The sequence below is a fragment of the Chinchilla lanigera genome, unplaced genomic scaffold (genome assembly GCF_000276665.1).
Source record: "Chinchilla lanigera isolate Chin_1 unplaced genomic scaffold, ChiLan1.0 scaffold00019, whole genome shotgun sequence".
In the NCBI taxonomy this organism is placed as follows: Eukaryota; Metazoa; Chordata; class Mammalia; order Rodentia; family Chinchillidae; genus Chinchilla; species Chinchilla lanigera.
Genome location: NW_004955420.1, coordinates 15,773,996 through 15,792,104, shown reverse-complemented (window position 1 = coordinate 15,792,104; position 18,109 = coordinate 15,773,996). Strand labels below are relative to the sequence as shown.

Sequence of the window (18,109 nt, the reverse complement as noted above, 5' to 3'; positions counted from 1 at the left end):
AAGGAAAGGAAAGGAAAGGAAAGGAAAGGAAAGGAAAGGAAAGGAAAGGAAAGGAAAGGAAAGGAAAGGAAAGGAAAGGAAAGGAAAAGGAAGAGGAAGAGGAAAGAAGGAAGGAAAGAAGGAAGGAAAGAAGGAAGGAAAGAAGGAAGGAAGAGTGTTAGACTGGCTGGTTTAGGACTCGGAGCCTCAGAAAGGAAATGCAAAGGTTTTTTCCCAAGATGTCTCCATGGAAGAAATAGAGGGACCAGAACCTAAACTGAGGTTTTGGATGATCTAATCCACTCTTAGTTTATTTCACCAGAACATGTGTTATGTTTATTCTATGCCTTATCAACACAGTACAAGAACTTGTATTCCTGCCCTTGTGCATACTACTTAAGGAATTAAAGTAGTTTAAGATAATATTTATACAATTAAGCAACTAACCACCTTATTCTGAAAGACTGATGCTGATCAGTTCATGCCCTCGCTTTGGCTTTATTGAGAGTTTTGCTGTATTTGCATCATCAGTTTGTTTTTATGCCGATGCAAAGTCCATAGATAAAAAGAACCCAGATCTTCATCTCCTTCTGAATTATTGGTAGGCTTGCAAATCAAGCATGATTTACATGACAACCTTTATCTTGACACACAGAAAGTATTTCTTTTTTACATCCCGGAAGAATAGAAGAACCAAACCAAATTCAAGTATAAATAGTGCTGGAAATATTGAAACTATTTTGCAATGAAAGAAGAACCTTTGAAAAGATTTATCTAATTTTAAATTTCCAAGATTTTAACAACTGAAAAGATCCTATCTTTCTTGTAAGCGTCTTATTTGCACAGCATCTAAACTCAATTTATTATGTGAACAAGATGTAAGACCCCAACATGATCTGAAGATGGAAGCATCTAGATTTTTCAGTCTCCAAACAGATGAAAAGAAATTTCCCAATATGCCTTGCATTCAGACTTATTCAACCTGGTTGTGTCTTATCAATATTTGAGAAAAATCTGATCATTTCACATGGATGACTATTACAGAAATGAATGGAGTAAGGACGGTGTGCCATTGCTGCCTCCTCCTGCCTGCTTGTTAAAGGAATCTTAGATGTGATCAGTTATCTTTTACATGGCCTCTGAAAGCTTGTGGACATTTTTTCCTGCAGTCCATCATTTTGGGCTTCTGTTCAAGCTGATAACCAGTGTCCAAGTGAGAGAAAAAGAGCAATCTAACCGGAGAATAGCCTGTTACGTAGTGTAAACCCCTTTCCATGATATATATTCTCTGAACTCTTGATGATGGAGTTTGTTTAAGGTAAAAATCCAGGCAGGGTATGTGCTAAAGAAAAAGGAAAAGATGCATGAAGGGTAACAGGTGTCCTCTGGGATTCTGCCAAGGCACCAGTGATTATATTATATCAGTTAAGTATCACAGCCTCTCTAGGTAGGAGTGCCACATTCCCAAGTACAAGAGACAGGGACTATTTCAAAAACTGGAGAGATGAGAAAACTAAAATTAGAACTACAAGCATAGATCCTGGAAAATATCCTACCATGTTCTGAATGCAAGGATGAAGAAGATGTTATGGGAAATGACATGTTGTCTTAGCCTCGGACATTCAACATCTATTTTACATATCCACTGTCTATTCCAAGCCTGTAGTAGAGGAATTAAGTCTCTCTGCTACACACATCCTCTCTCTAATATCAAAGATGATGATAATAACAGACAAGGCCCAGGCAGGAGCCCCATAGTACTCCTAAGTAAGGACAGAGGTATGTGTTATAGTTTCAGCATAACCACCCTTAGCTCACCTATTGATTCATAGTTGAGAGTGCACATCCTAATTGCCTGAACATTCTTCTAATAGCTAAATGTCACGTGCCACAGGGTACCCAGTCAACATTGTAACACATCCAAGGTATAATAGTTCACACAATATATTTCCATCCCCAACCCACAAAATATTATATAAATGCCTCAAAACAAAGTCTTAGCTGCAAGAGGGACAAATTCAGGTATTTAAGAAGTTACTAGCAATAATGTGGAACAAGGATTGGGATGAATTTGAGTGGTACAGCATGTGCCTAGCATGCAGGAAGACCTGCATTCAATCCTTACTGCACCACACACACACACACACACACACACACACACACACAAGAATAAGCCAAAGAAATTGCTTTCACTAACTTAAAGACTCTTTGGATGTCAATGAACATTATTTGTTGAGTGTCCATGTAGCATGCTTGTTCCTAAAACTATGAAGATGGCAAAGGACCCCTGTGTACCTTCCAATGTCCACTATCTAGCGCAAAAATAAACATTGTTCATAAGGACTAAAGTCAGACTATGATTTTAAGGAACTCTAAATGTTTTATGGTCATGAGTTTTTTAATAATCATGATATTATGGTCTGGGGATTAGAGTAGGTATAATAAATCTTATTTTACAATGCAACAAAAGTAAGACGATCTGCCTAAGTCACTTAGTCTTTCTGAGCCACTGTTTTGTTGTCTTTGAAACAAGGTAAAATATGTAGTCACAAGTCTTTAAAGAAGATAGCATAAGTTTTAAAAAGTCCTCTGTAAAAAAGTCCTCTGTACAAGCCCTCTGTAAAAGTCCTCTGTAAAACTACAAAGTGTCTCATGAACATCATTTACAGCTGTGAATATGTGACAAATCCAGAAAACCCAATATTAACAAGAAAAATAAATCATTACTGGTCACTTAGTAGGCACAAAACACTTAGAAGAATAGGGTGAGTATTTCAGAAATGTAAAGGAATAAAACGATAGGGGTAAGAGAATGGTAAATAAAGTGCTGGCCATCCTGGAACTTATTACCAAAGCTAATAACCTACATAATAACTGCCTAAGTCAGACAATAGGTTACTAAGTAGGTAGGTAGTTGGTTGGAACAGCTTTTAGAGTAAATACATAATTTGAATTCAGATGTTCTCCCACACAAAATGAAGGGGAAACCAAAAGAAGGCATTATTGTTGTGGAACACTAAGTGCCTCTTTTGAGGTCTTAATCAGGAACGACTGTATATGTTAGCCTCCTGGGTAACCTACTCAAACTCTAAAGGATTAATGAAGAAGACAAGTACAGTGTTTGAAGGAAGCTGCTTATCTATTCCTATACTAAGATCCTAAGGCGCAAGACAACACACTGTTCTTATCTCTCTCCCCTGAATTTAATAACATCGCTGGCACAATGTGGTAACTCAGTAAATATTTTGAATTAAATAAACTGAACTCTCTTTAACATTTAAGAATTTTGAGCTGAGCATGGTGGTGCATGTCTGTAGTCTCAGCATTCAGGAGGCTGAGGCAGGAGGACCACTGTGAGTTCAATGCCAGCTTGGGCTACATAGTGAGTTCAAGGCCAGCCTCAACTACATAGCAAGACCCTGTCTCAAAAATAAATAAATAAACAAAAACAAAGAATTTTGAAACTAAGAGAGGGAAAGTAATTTGTCCAATGTATATCTTTCAAGCTGGGGTTAGAACTTGAATCTCTTATGCCTGTGCCCATTCTATTACATTATAATCTCACCATATTATAGTTTACTTAGCCCACCACAATGGCCTCTGTTTTGCTGTTGTTTAACCACAAAGTAATTCTTAAAATTACTTTTTCATCCTGTTAAACTAATGCTTACATAGACATTCCCTTTCTCCCCTGTGAAGTGAACCATCTGAGCTTAAGAGAAATGACTCTTCTGTACCTTATATATGTTGGTTCATGTCTGTGGCTGGCATCCAATGATCAGTGTGAGAGTTCAAACAGAGAATCAGTTCTTTATGGGAGACACATGTGCAGGTCTCTATTGAAAAAGCAGGTTATTACTTTCTGTGTTCTAGACTCAAACTGATGTTTCTGGGAACCCTGCTAGTAGCTAAACTTCTTTTACCTCTCCAGGTCTGCAATCCTCTGGATGCATAAATAACTAAGGCAACTCCACTAGACATATAAAAGCTGAGTCTCTACTGTGGAGATTAAAATATTCCAACTGATACAGGTGCTGAGGTGATTGCAGGAATGTTAGAGGCTCATATTATGCCCACAAGAAGTTAATCTGTTAGTGGAGGTAAGACAGTGAAGTCTTTAAGATAGAAGATCACATCTGACTTTGCTGTTACATTTTCAGAACTAAGCACATCAGGCGTATTGGAGGCACTCAATACATATTTCTTTAAGTGAGGTTCACAAAAATTACCATGTTGATTGTAACAAATGCAGTATGTTATGGACAAGCATGTACTTAAGTCATAGAAAGCATACCAATAAAATATTAATTTCACGTGGGGGTGGTCAGGGAAGAGACTAAGGAACAAAGGAGACATCAAATGAATCTTAAGAATTAAACAGAGACAATGGAAGTTATCCTCATGATAGATCTTGATTTAAGTACTGTAGTATCATCGCATTACCATAGGCTAATGGCAATGTCTTGCCAGGAGTGCAAAATGAACTTAACGAATAAACATCGAATGATATTTAGGGGCTGAAAATAAATGGCTTGAGTAAGAGCAGAGGGTTTTAAAAGTGATTCTGATTTCTTTGAATTCATGAGGCAGAGAATTTCTTCTCCAGTTCATTTCCATTCTTTCCAAAAGCAACCAAAGAACCTAGACTGTAACCACATACCGATGGCCTCTGTACTTATTAGTTAGATGATAGCAAATGTTTTCTGCAGAGGTGCCAGAAGTGGTGTCATCCTCAACTGCTGTCAGTTCTCTACAGTTTAAAACCAGTGTTTCTTAAATTTTAACGTGTGTACAAATGCCCATCAGACTTCAGTTAGTAAATCTGGGGTAGACTGCATTTCTGCGTTTCTAACAAGTTTCCAGTTTTGCTAATGCTTTTGGTCTATGGAGTACTGACAGCAAGGGCCAAGATTGGTGGTTAACTATGGCTATCCATTAGCATCACTTAAGGGAGCTATTTAAAAATACCTATCCCCAGATCCCAACCCAGAACCAATTAAACTACAACTTCTCTGGGTGTGGCCTAGGCATCGCTACATTTAAAAAGTTCTACAGGTGTTTGTACAGGCAGTATGCCAGCGTGGGGTTGAAAACCTAGCTAATGAAGGATTTGATAAAAGCAGGAGAGAAAGAAAGAGAGAAGAGAGCAGCCAACAGAGCTTGAGTCCTCATGCTAAATTAATGCTTCTTAAATTTTAATGTACATACAAATGAGCTAGGGGTTTTATGGAAAATTTGATCCTATGCTCCTCGAATAAAGATCAGAATTCTGTGGGTCTAAAACCTTTAGTCTGAAAATCAAATTTCACTTATCAAGAGTGTAAATGAGTGTTCTTAAATGTGTCGTACTTAGGGACATTTTAAAAATACATGCTAGGTATGTAGCTGAACAATAGCTAGAGTGTTTGTCTAGCATGCATGAGGCCCTGAGTTCAATCCCCAGTAGCTCAAAATAAATAAATAAATAAATAAATAAATAAATAAATACCTATTCTTTTCTTCTATTCCAATATTCTAATTTAATTGGTATAGAGCAGTGATGGCAAATGTTCCAGAGCTTTCACTGATACAAATAGCCCACTGTGACACGCATGCCATGGGTTCACTACCCCTGGAATAGAATGAACCTGCAAGGGGATGTTTAAAACATTCCAGATGATTCCAATATGTAGCAAAGTTTGTGAGCAAAACAATCTAAATACTTTGTTATTGAAAAACCTCAAGTCCTTAGAACCTGCAGTATACAAATTCTGTCCAAGTCACTCAGATCGTGCAAACAATCCAAATCTTTGAGACAATGTGAATTACTGTGATGCATAAAGTTCACTGAAATTGATCATTAATGATCTACATTCCTTTTTTACCCTGGGTGGCAGGAAGGACTCTAAAGTACTAAATAATAAGGAAGCATAAAAACCTGATCTTATTTGCATATAACTAAAGTTCACCTGGCTGGATACTCTGAATATGTGCTCTAAGGAAGATTTTTCAAAAGCTAAAGAAAATGTGAATGTTATCTGACACTGGTGACAGAATTCCTGATTAAATAGATCATTAGAATTTTTTCTGGGATGGAAAACTCTTGAACCCTCAATGGAATCATTCAATGGCTCTTTGACTATCTAAAAAGAATTTCTGATAGGAAAAAAATAAGTATATGTACATACAATGGAGAATATCTTCCCAGAATTATATTTTAATCTTTTGGAGAAAGTTTGTACATAGCATCTTAAAGTACAAAAAAGGCAAAAATTAGCATGGGATACAGACATGAACTACTTAATATACTTTTCCCCAAATTTTTTTTCAAGTTAGCCATAATTTTTAGCCATACGCATCTATTTAGTGAGGCAGGTGTACAAGCAGTTAAGCATCGCCAATGTACTAGCTCATTGGTTAACACAGCTCTACGAAGGCAGTCCAGGGGCTAAACAGGCATAAAGACGATTATTATATCTTCTGTCCCATGAAATTCTAGGCCTTCTGCAAAATGACCACACTCTTGGTTGTGGCAAAAGTCTTCACTGACTTTAGGTCAGAGCTCTGATTCACTATATTACTGTTGTCTAATAGAATTTCTGGTCTGATTCTCCTCAGATTTGTTTCTGAGATGCCTTCTTTCTGAACTTTGTTTGAGACCAGCAGAGGAGCTGGAACTCTTCACATGAGCAATCTGGGATAAAAACCACCTGGAACTTGGAGTGGCATGTAGTATTATTTTATGGGTGATGAAACAAAAAAGACTGCTGCTGAGAGACATATATTCATTTTATGGTGAACCAGAAATTAGTGTATGAATTGGAGGCAGCAATGTTATTAAGAACCCTTAGCACATAGCCAAATTTCATGACACAATGCCAGGGATCACCTAAGCACGAAAAAATTGTTTCATAGCAAAATGATACTCTCTCTTTCTGCTAACTTTCTTCTTTAGAAATGCTTAATCAAATACAATATTACATATTTTTGTGAATTAAGGAAGACTGGTTTGTTCTTTTTAAAATGGATTCTGTGATAGAGTTAATAATCTCATATATATTTACAGACATGGATTCTCTCATATATGTACATCATGGTCAGATATGGAAATGTCCAGCAATGTACCTTAGACATAATTTATCTAAACTAACAATTGCCAGCTAGTCTTAATCGACATCAATTCAGTTCTTTCCATACTGTAAATGCTAATGTACTCTCAACCTACTTATTAAATACTCTAAACACCTCATGAACATATAGCTGCTATCATTCAACACTCCAGCCTTATTAATCAGCCCAGAAATAGGCAACTCTCCACCATTCCCTCCTAAGTAGATTGCCACAGTGACTGACATTCCTGGTTAAAAATAAAGCCTCGTTTCAAATATAGCTTCTCGAGTTCTGGGTAATGAATATAGTTCCACAAAAGTTGACATCATTTCTTCTGATTTCACCATAATTAAATACATCTAATATTTCTACTGGATATCTGACCACATCACTTAAGGCTCTCATAGCCTGGTGGGCATTTTCCGGAGGAAGACGAAGAAGAGAGAGACTTGCACAGAGAGGGTTAAATCCCAAGGATAGCCAGTCTTACAGTTTTAACAGTCATTTTGTGTATGTGCATTAAATATGAGATCTAGTGTGTACAGCTCTTGTACCAGTTGGTGTGTGTGCATTATACCAAATGCTTACGAAGAGAATATTAATATCCTCATGTCCAGAACTAGTAAATGTATTATGTTTGAGAGCCAAGCGGTACTCCGATGCACTGTTCTTCTTAGAGGTCAGCTCTAACGCACGCTGTTTCAAATAGACCTAATTTTTTGGCTGATATCTATTCAAAATGCAGCACGATGTGGTCATACACACCCAGAAATACCACGTTCATGGGGTGGGGGGATGGAAAAATTTAAACATTTCTTTAACAGTACATTATTGAATATCAGATACAAACGTGCCCGTGAGCAGTCCTAAAACAAATCAAACACATTTGAGCCCAGCCATTATTCAGAAAAGAAATTGCTTTACCAACACATTTCTCCTCCCCCTCCATTTTGGGAGGGACTCTCCCCTCGCCACCCCCCACCTACCAAAAAAAAAAAAAAAAAAGACGAACTGTAGTAAGAGTGGTGGCTGCAGAAATCCAGCACTTCCAGAAGATTTTTTAGGTCCTCAGTAATACTTATCCTGAACATAAAATGAGTTGTAAGGACTTTGAAGAACACAAAAAAGTAATTAAAATGAAATTTTAAAAAATATAAAAGCAAAAAAAAAAAAAAAAAAACTCATCACACTTCACTACGCAACTGATGGAGTATTAAACACTGTCTTCCAAGCTGCAGGAGTTAAAAAAAGAAGTGGTCTTCCTGCCACACTTCCCGGTGGTGCAACGGACATAGCATCTCCTCCTATCGACCTAGTATGATGCTGGCTCCCGGCACTGCAGTCCCCTCGCCGACGAGGACTGCCCGGGCCACACACGCACATGCACCGGGGAGTCTCCCGACGGGGACAGCCACATACCTTTGCTTTCCATTTCGGTCCCTTTCGAGTGCTTGGAAGTTCAATAGAAGTTGGCCGGAAGATGTGGGCCCGCTTCAGATTCCCAAATCCGGGAAGCCAATCTGATGATTTCGCCTGTACTTCCTTCCTTCCCTTCAGGCTTCCTGAAAGATGGGATTTCTTAAACCTTGAAGCTGCAATCAGCCACCAAAGGACACTTAGCAGCAGTGGCAGCAGCGGCAGCAGCGACAGTAGCAGCACATTGTCTCCCCTGGAGAGAGGCTGCGACGCACATCCGATATTGACATGCATGCACAGTGCCCGCTCAGAATTAGTATAATTATTATTATTATTATTATTATTTTTACCTGGGTCTGGAAGCTGCGAGCAGGAGCTGTCCTCCGAGCGTGGTGCTGCAGGTGTAGTGACAGATCATCCCACTTTGCTCGCTGGATGGACAGCGATTTGCATGGGCGCTGGCACGCATGCGCAGGGCGTCCCCCTCCCCTTTGCGCCGCCTCCCGTTCCCCGCCCCCTCCGCCCGGCTCCGCGGCGCGGTCCTCCGCGATCCCGGCCCGGAGCTGCTGCGTTCGGTCCGCGGAAAGCGCTGCTAAAAATAAACGCCGGACCGGATTTTCCTCTGCAAACCAGAAACTGGATCGGACTGGGGAGTGTGTCCCGGTCCCCCACGGTATTCCAGGACAGAGAGCGGAAGCCTTGGGAAGGCTGGAGTCTCGGGCTTGAGGGTGGATTTTCCCCCGGGCAGGGGAGAGACAGGAGGGGCGGTGCTCAGACCCCGCCCGGTGGGCGCCCTGGGGGCTTCTCCTCCTGCTCCGCAGTAACTTCCAGGCTCTGCCCCACCCCCACCCCTCGACTTCCCCCTGCTTCTGTCTTTCCCATTTCCCTATTTCTTCTGCTGTGTTTCCCGGGGTGCAGCAGTCGTCCCAGGGCTGGCCGCGGAGGGCTGTCTCCCTTCTCGGCCCCTTGGCCCCGGGGTCCCCGGCCTCCCTGCCCTCTTGGCCTCTGCCTCCACCTGGGCGCTGGTCGAGGACGTCTGAGACTCTTAAGCTTCCTGGCAACACCTCCAAAGAAGCAAGTCCCCAGTGATGGGACGCCCCTGATTCATAGTAAGACCCTTCCGCGGAAGTCATGTCCGTGGAGTGGCAGAGGAAGTCTTTTTCTTGTTTAAGGCTCTAGGGAAAGACACGAAACCAGAAATCTGGTGATGTGCTACTTTCACATCAGAAATCTCTGAAGCCCAGACTATATTTAGTTTATATGCAAAATGTTGAAGGAGGAAAAATGTGCTCTATCTGCTTATTCATTCATTCATTCATTCATTCTTTGTTTCTTTATTTAATTTTATGGTGATGAGGATTGAAGCCAGGACCTTCACACTATGCTACACCCCTAGTCTACCCCACTCCTTTATTTTTTATTTTAAGACAGGGTCTCACTAAGTTACTAAATTACCTGGGCTGGATTACATCTTGCAATCTTTCTGCCTCAGCTTCGCAGAGTGCTGGAGTTACTGGCATTGAACACTGTTCCAGGATTTGTTTATTTTTTTTTCAGTCTTTGAAATCCTCCTAAGTAGATATTCATCCTTGGAGAATAATCTTATTTTCAGACACAAAAACAAATCCAGAAAGCACAGTTCTCTGGAATGGCTAGGAGATGTATAAATTAAGCCCACGCCCAGATTACACAGAAATTCTTCTATAGTTGATTTCCATTCCCAATTTTCACAAGATTGAAATACAGTAAAATGTATTCCCAACCAGAAGCCCCATGCTGACTATAACTTAATCTACTTCTGGTGATTCAGAACATATGCTGGGATTTTCCAGTGCCCTAGGGCCATGAATGTAGATATCAATCATGGCGGTCACGCAGACAGGGACATTTATTAGTGGACAGGTGCCACTGATGAACTGCTGTAGTTTAGCGAGGCCATTTACACTCACCTTTGGGAAATTAAAACATAGGCACCACATCCTAGGGCCTCCTATTCTTTAGGCTTTCTGAGTGCATGCTTCAGTACATATTTGGAAGAATCACAAGACTCAGGACGGTCCTTTCAAAGGTAGGAAATAGGCTGAAGGCGGAAGTAAAACCGTTCCTTAGAAGCAGAAGCCTATTTCGTGGACAGAAGTCATTTCTGTGCTTACTACAGCACCTTATTACACGTTGATTGTTGCTCAAGACTTTTAATAGCAGAGATATTTTTAGAGTACTTGATATTTATTAATGTAAGGATGAAGAAACTAAAGGAGAAGAAGGGTCCTTGCGAAGACTGAACAGTGGAGCAGAACCAGGCTGAGAGAGGGAGGGACCTGGATTGAAGAGACAGGGAATCCATCTTTTCTGGGATGATTTTTATATCACCCTTTCCTCATATCTACAGTAAATGACAAGCACAGAGCCTCCTGGTTTTTGAATTGTTATTCTTTTATTCATAAGTTCTAAAGCCCAGGTGCTTTATTAAATAGAAAACAAATCTAATTTAATGCAGAGTTTGCAGTCTGACACTCCAAGCCTTTCCATCCTTCTCCAAGTTTTACTTAGACAAAAGGCACTATTGCCATTATCCTAAGAAAACCTCTGCATCTTCTTCCTTTGCTTGCCTAATTATCACTGGAATGTGTTTACCTTATTCTGCTAATACCACGGATATTCAGATATCCAAACCTTATGTTTCCTGACTCATGCATTTATTTTTATTGAGAATAATAATGATTCTATATCTTTACTTCTTTGACATCATTTATTACTTTTATTTTATATCATAACAACTTCTGTACATATTTTATTCACTTCTTTTACTGAAAAAAAAGCCCTCTGGGCCACTGAGTCATTTTTGGAGTCAATAAAATTGTCTCAAACATGCGAAAGACTAACGTGCATTGGGTGAATTAATACTATTTAATGTACATGTTTTTGGGAGTTCTACTCTATGATATTGACTACAAGCACTATGATAAAAATAATGATGATACTACTTAGCTAGTACTACTAAGGGCCTACTACGTACCAGGCCCTATGATAACTGCAAATACTTGAATGAATTTTATCTTCATAAAATTCCCGGAGGTTAGTACTATTACTGTCTCTATTTTGAAGGTGAGAAACGTAAGGCACAGAGAAGTTGAAGCATGAATAAAACATAATCTCTGCCCTACTAAGACTTATTAAAGATGATAGAAACATAAATGATTTTAAAAGATCTGGCAAAGTATAAGACAGAATCTGTCACAAGTAGGGTAGAAATGTAGACGCAGCGGCAGCTAGCCAGGCTGAGGGTATTAGCAAGGTTTCCTAGAAGAGACACAGCGAGCTAGTCCATGAAGCTTGAGCTTCACTGGGTGAAGGTGGAGGTGGGAGGGACAGTAGGAAGCAGGGACGATCAGAGACTCCAAAAGTGCTTTTGAATATAAGAGGCACTTATCACTGTCCAGGTTTCTCCAGCAGATGTGAGCATCCTGTGTAGAAAGGGAAGCTGGAAGAAGTCAGAGAAATACTCAGTGTTGCTCCACAGCCAGAGCTCCAACCACGCAACGCCGTGAGGAGACCAGTTTTCTCCATGTCACCTCAGTTTCCCGCCATGACTTTCAGTAGAGAAATATTAAAACACAGTGAGAAGAAATCAGGCAGATGTGAGTTTCAATAGAGTTAGTCTGTCGTTGCCCTCTGCACCACTTGGACAATTTAATGACTGTGAGTCCTAGTTTCCTTGCCTGGCAAAGTAAGTACTATCATCTTCTAGGAAGAGCTGCCCTAAGGACTGACCATGATACGTTCAAAGGTGAATAAGTAACAAGTAACTCAATAAATCATCCCCACTCTTCTTAGAGTCTTGGATTTATTAGGGCTAAAGATTAGAGATCGAAAGCTTTCAAATCCCATTAACCTTTTTAACAAGGGTCTAATTTCTCCCCTCCCAATTTAGAAGAGGACTTAGAGAAAGTTATTTCATGAAAGTGTTAATAAGACATCATTTGACCTACTTATGATGAGCTTGCTTAATGACGAGTCTGAAATATGGAAATAGAGTGGTAACCTGGCAGTTTGCTATTTCAAAATGCCAAAAATTAGGTGATGTGATGTCGCTTGATTTGGGGTGAGCTGATACCCTGGTGGGTGTGAGATGTCCCTTTTTTCATCCAATATCACAGCAAAATTTGTAATAGTTCTGGGTTATACAAGATGTATTTTTTATACCCTTATCACAGCATAATTTCCTGGTTTCACCAATAAATTAAATGACCATAGTGCTCCTAATGCACAACTGGGTGAATGTTAGACCTTCAACATGCAGAATCCAGTGTATTTCTGGTTAGCCTATGTAATTGATGGTCTCCGTATGTATATTCAGATTTTCCTGGCTTTGGGTCCCTACTAGAATGCTCAGAAACAGTAGACATGATTGGAATTAATTAACAGCAATGCATTACATTATAATTAACAATTTAAAGAACCTTGCTAATGTCAAATCAATTAACAGTTGGCATACATTTCCCCCATATTCTTGCTCTATTCTTCCAGAGGAGCTGAATATAAAATGAGAAGAATTTATGACCTTTTTTGTGCTGTTTTATTTTTTACTATTTATCTTTTTTTAAAGAGAAAAGAATAAAAACAAAATAACAAAAACAAAGATATAAACAACACAACATAAAAATAATAAAAATGATACAGAATTTCAAAACAAGGTGATAGGAAATTAACAGAGGTTGTTATATTACATATTGTTATCATCAAAGTGATTACTCAGATAACCAGATCTAGGCATGTAAGACTGACCAAACAATTGCACATTAACTGTTCCTTTCAATAAACCAATAGAAATTAGAAGCATAATTATCTCAGCTATCTTGCTTATGTGTGTGTATATATATATATATATATACATATTTTTCTCTTCTTTCTTTTTATTTTCTCTTTTCTCTCATCCCAGTTGTTCTTTCCTATTTGAGCAGTTTCTTTCCCTTCCACAATATCTATGTATCACTCAGATTTTATTTACTCTTTCAGGTTCTTGTACTAGGGAGTCAATATGATGTTTACACATGTGACTCTGATTTATTTCACTGTATGGTCTCTAGTTGCATTCATTTACTTATAAAAGCCTCTACTTTATCTTTCTTTATAGCTGAATAATACTCCATTGTATAAAGCTATTTATCTTTTATAATGGAATGATGTATTCTTAAAAAAGGACAGCTGACCATTTACAACTCTTCTTGGTGATGAGACTAAAGTCAACTCATCTCTACAAATGAGTGCTCCCTGAAAGATGAGAGAGGTGATCATTTAGCAGTTTCCACTGAGGGTATCAATCTCAAACTGGCACCAGAATGTAGGCAGCTCAAAGACAAAGAGACAGGCCCTTGTCCTGCTGTATCTCCAACTTCTAGAAGACTGTGAGGTTCCTAGAAGGTGTTATTTAATACCTGATGAGCAAATGAATGAGTTTAATGGGATAGAAATTTTTTCATGACAACAAAAGCAATTCACTTGGCCACCAAGTGGCATCAATTATCTATTCTGATGACATAAACAAGGTCATACGTGACCTGAAAGAAGTAGCAAAATCACCATGAGGCAGGACATCAATTAACTAATGTACCCAGTGTTCATTCTGAAACAGGCCATAGATAATCCGACTGAGGTCCGAGCATCTTTGAAACAGATTACAGGTGTCCCTCTTGGGGAGGCTATACAGAGTCCTTCCCAGTCCTCGTCATGTCCCAGGAAGTTTATATTTGTAATCCCATGGAAAGGTTATTGGAATCAAAATGAGTTAATTCCAATCTACCACCTCCAGTGCAACCCATGGTATAAATAAAGATACAGTGATATATCCAAAATGGTGGGAAGTCAATGGTGTCCTGAGTCCAGTCACAATGATGGCTATCCAGAACAAAGGCCTATACCCAGGAATGAATCCAGATTTTATTCATTTGTGAAGAAGGGAGTGGTTTGAGGATGAGTGATTGTGAGAGTGGCAGGAAATACACGAGTGCCATGAGCTCGGCTAGGTAGGAGGCCTGAAATCACCTCTGCCATATGCAGAGAGAAGGATATGCAGAAAGAGTAATCTGCATAACACAATTGAGATATTGTCTAATGTTTTGGGGTCAGTGCTTCAGCTCCGATGTGTCATTTTTGAAGCCCCAGAAAGTTATAGCCTCTATTCCCAAGGCTCCATCCCAGCTGACAGCATGGAGCACTGGCTTACACATCCTTCCTCATCCCAGCTCACTCCAGGGAGCAACAGGGGGTCAGGGAAACATGCCTTCCATCTCCGAAGACTACATCAGCACCTTGGCTAGGCCAATATGCATTGCTTAAAGCCAACTGAAAGGACAAGGAAAACTCCTAGCCAGCTTAGTACACATCAATACATGGAAATAGGGTTAGGCTCAGCCACAATGAAGGCAATTGCTCCTCTTTTAAGGAGAGTCACCTAGGTGGTCCTCCACAGAGGCTATGCCCTCATAAAAAATCTAGAACGCTGGAAGAAATCAGCCACAGAAGACAGCAGAATAAAGCAGATGTAAGAGTTTCAAGGGACAAGAAGATCATGGGTCAATGTGACACAGTCACATGAGAGTGACAGTGCAGTGGAGAGTAGACAGAAATCATATTTTCCATGTTTATTACATTGCAAGGTCTTTGCTCTTTTCCTTTAGTGAGAGTAAAAGGGAGAGTAAAAGAATTCTCTTGCTAGGAAGAAACTGACAAATGATGCTTCCAGTAGACACAGTTCAGGATGCAGAGAGGGAATTGAGGTAAGTAATAAAGTCCCATCTTCTACGGAAGACAGGAAAGGACAGAAGGTGCGGGTCATCTAGGTGTGTTTTGCCATGCAGCTACCTGTCCACATGGTTTAAGAGTGATCTCCCTGGGGGCTATGAAGAGTCTAAAGAGACTTACAGACTGGTGCAGCAGAGTAATGGTGTATGGTATGGCATTTGGAAGTCAACTGACAAACATTTTTGACATTTCCTATTAAGGACTGTGTCCACTTGATAATGTTAGAGATTTATACGCAAGCCATCACTGACAATTTCAGAGCCCATCTGTTATGCTAGCATTCTGCCCATGTAAAATGGGGTGTACCAAGCTTATTAATGTTTAGGTCTCAAGTTGACACAGGTTGAAATAATCAGTCCAAATGGTTTACAGGGAAATAACGCTTTTCAGCAGCTTGCCCCTTTTCACCCCACATGAGAAATAACTGGGAAAATAACATCAAAGTAACGTCTTCAATCTGTGAAGACCAATTCCATCTTTGGGTTTTGATGTTAAGAACAGACCAAATGCATGCCAGCTTTTAGTCTGAAAATTCTTTGGGAAAATGCAGCTGCAGAATAATATACATTTGAGTAAAGCCATTCCCTAACCCTATAAATCTTCACCCTTCAAAATTCAAACTATAATGATATTCAATATCTCTGGTAAAAATACTGGATATAATGAATATTTGGACCTCAAGTGTTAAGAAATATAACCAGAATCTGCCATTCATTTGCTGAATAAATATTTGTTGAGTACCTACTACATGAGGCACTAGTCTACTAATGGAGCTAACCACTAGTCTGTAGATTCGTTGTGTTTACATTGAAGTTTCAAACCTGAAAAAGAGTTTGTGAATCTTATAGCCCCAAAATTTAGTAGACAAACGTGGGAAGTGAAGACAAGAGATGGGGAAAAATCAATCGAGCAAAAAATTACAATAAGACTAAACAATAAATGGTGCTAGAAAAATGGTTGTTAAAAGGCAGAATTATTCTACACCCATATTTCTTATGCATTTTCTTACTGAAATCAGATCAAGATGGACCTAGATATAAAAATAGAAACACTGAATCTCCTAGAAGATAAAATAAATAAAACTCTTGAAGACATAAGCATAGGCAAGGACTTCAGAACAAAACTCCACTTGCACAGGAAATAACACCAAAAATCAACAGATGGGATATATCAAATTAAAACTTCCTCACCAGAAAAGGAAATAACCAACATAGCAAAGAGACAATCTACAGAATGGGGAAAATTGCCAGCTACTCCTCAGACAAAGGACTGAGACCTACAAGATATAAAGAACTCAAGAAAATAGACCACCACAAAATAAGAGACCCAACAAAAACTGGCTTACTGAAAAGAATAAACATTTTGCAAAGGAAGTACAAATGGCCAATAGATACATGGAAAAAACATTCAGCATCTTCAGCCATTTGAGAAATGCAGATTCAAACAGCACTGAGATTCCAGCCTACTGCAGAAAGAATGCCTATCATCAAGAACTCAAAACAATATTGCCAAGTTTTTAGGGAAAATAGAACACTAATTACATTGTTGGTGAGAATGTAAATTAGTGCAAGTACTATGAAAATAAGTGTAAGACCCCTCAAAAAACTAAAACTAGAAATTCCATTTGACCCAGGTATACCACTTTCTGGGTATCTTCCCGGAAAAATAAAAGTCATATCATAGTGATCTAGGCATACCCATGCTTATAGCAGCACAACTCATAATAGCTGAATTTTGAAAACAGCCCACATGTCCATCAACAAATGAATGGATAGAGTCAATATGGTATATATACACAATTCATTGCTACTCTGCCCTAACAAAGGATAAATTTAAGTCATTTATAATAAAATGGATGAACCTTTAGTCCTCAATGCTAAGTGAAATAAATCGGACACAGACATCCAATATCACATGGTTTCCCCTAAAGTATGAATGATTTAAGGAGAAAAATAAAAGATAGATGAAAGAACACAAGGAAAATAGACTTCACGGAGATGGACCGAGAATCTGGGAATCTGGGGAGATGGAAGGGAGAGGAGAAGAAAGATAGTTAAAAGGTTCATGATATGCATGTACCAATTCACCATTATGAATGCTTTTACTGTGTACCACAGACATATATTCATAAAATAATTTTTATAAAACAAGACTAGAGGTTAAAGCATGTCATGATTCCCCATGACAAAGTTTTCTTTCATTACTTGGTGAAAAATCTTCCTGGTTTATGTTCATACTCAAATCTCAATCCACAGAGTGATGGTGGCTACCCAGGCAAAGTGCAATGCAGAAAGTAAGCAATTAGCTATGTTACTGGTGCCAAAATCCCTTCTATTAAAAAGAGGGAAAAGATGAAGGAGTAATTTCAGCCAACTGAAATTCAGTAACAGCAGAATACAACAGTATAATGGATCTCACAGGCATATTAATGCAAGGGTATTATTCACAGAGACATGGCACTTCATGGCCAATTGGTGGCAATACTGGCACGTGACAATATACTAAAAATAAAACAAATGATGTTTTATATTTGCTGTTTTTAAAAAGTACTTTTTTTAAAAAAATTATTTGCTAGTCTTTCAATCTCTCTCTCCTCTTTAATTATTTGCTCCAGTGACACAACTGTGTTGAAATAACTGTTAAGGAAGCAGTTGTGGTTAGAGGTAGAACCAAGACCTGCTCTGCACAGACGATTTTTTTCTATGCTTATTTCTAAGCCCTGGGTTCTAAGACTATGATGCTAATGCTCCATGCCTTCTGTCAGTCATCTAAGACCTGTCTTGATTTATAACATCTGATGAAAATGTTGATATGTTAAATTTAT

The 18,109-nt window shown here is 39.0% G+C and overlaps 1 protein-coding gene across 1 annotated transcript in view; it reads right to left on the bottom strand.

Moving 5' to 3' along the window:
- Fgf12 (fibroblast growth factor 12) overlaps nucleotides 1-8,921 on the bottom strand; it is a 527,560-nt gene extending 518,639 nt beyond the window's left edge. The window contains exons 1-2 of the mRNA XM_005383217.2: nucleotides 8,835-8,921; nucleotides 8,488-8,630 (exon numbers count right to left, since the gene is read on the bottom strand). Of these exons, the coding sequence (XP_005383274.1) occupies nucleotides 8,488-8,500 (13 nt within the window). The 5' untranslated portion in view covers nucleotides 8,501-8,630; nucleotides 8,835-8,921. The remainder of the gene's footprint in view (nucleotides 1-8,487; nucleotides 8,631-8,834) is intronic.
- Nucleotides 8,922-18,109: the final 9,188 nt, after the last annotated feature.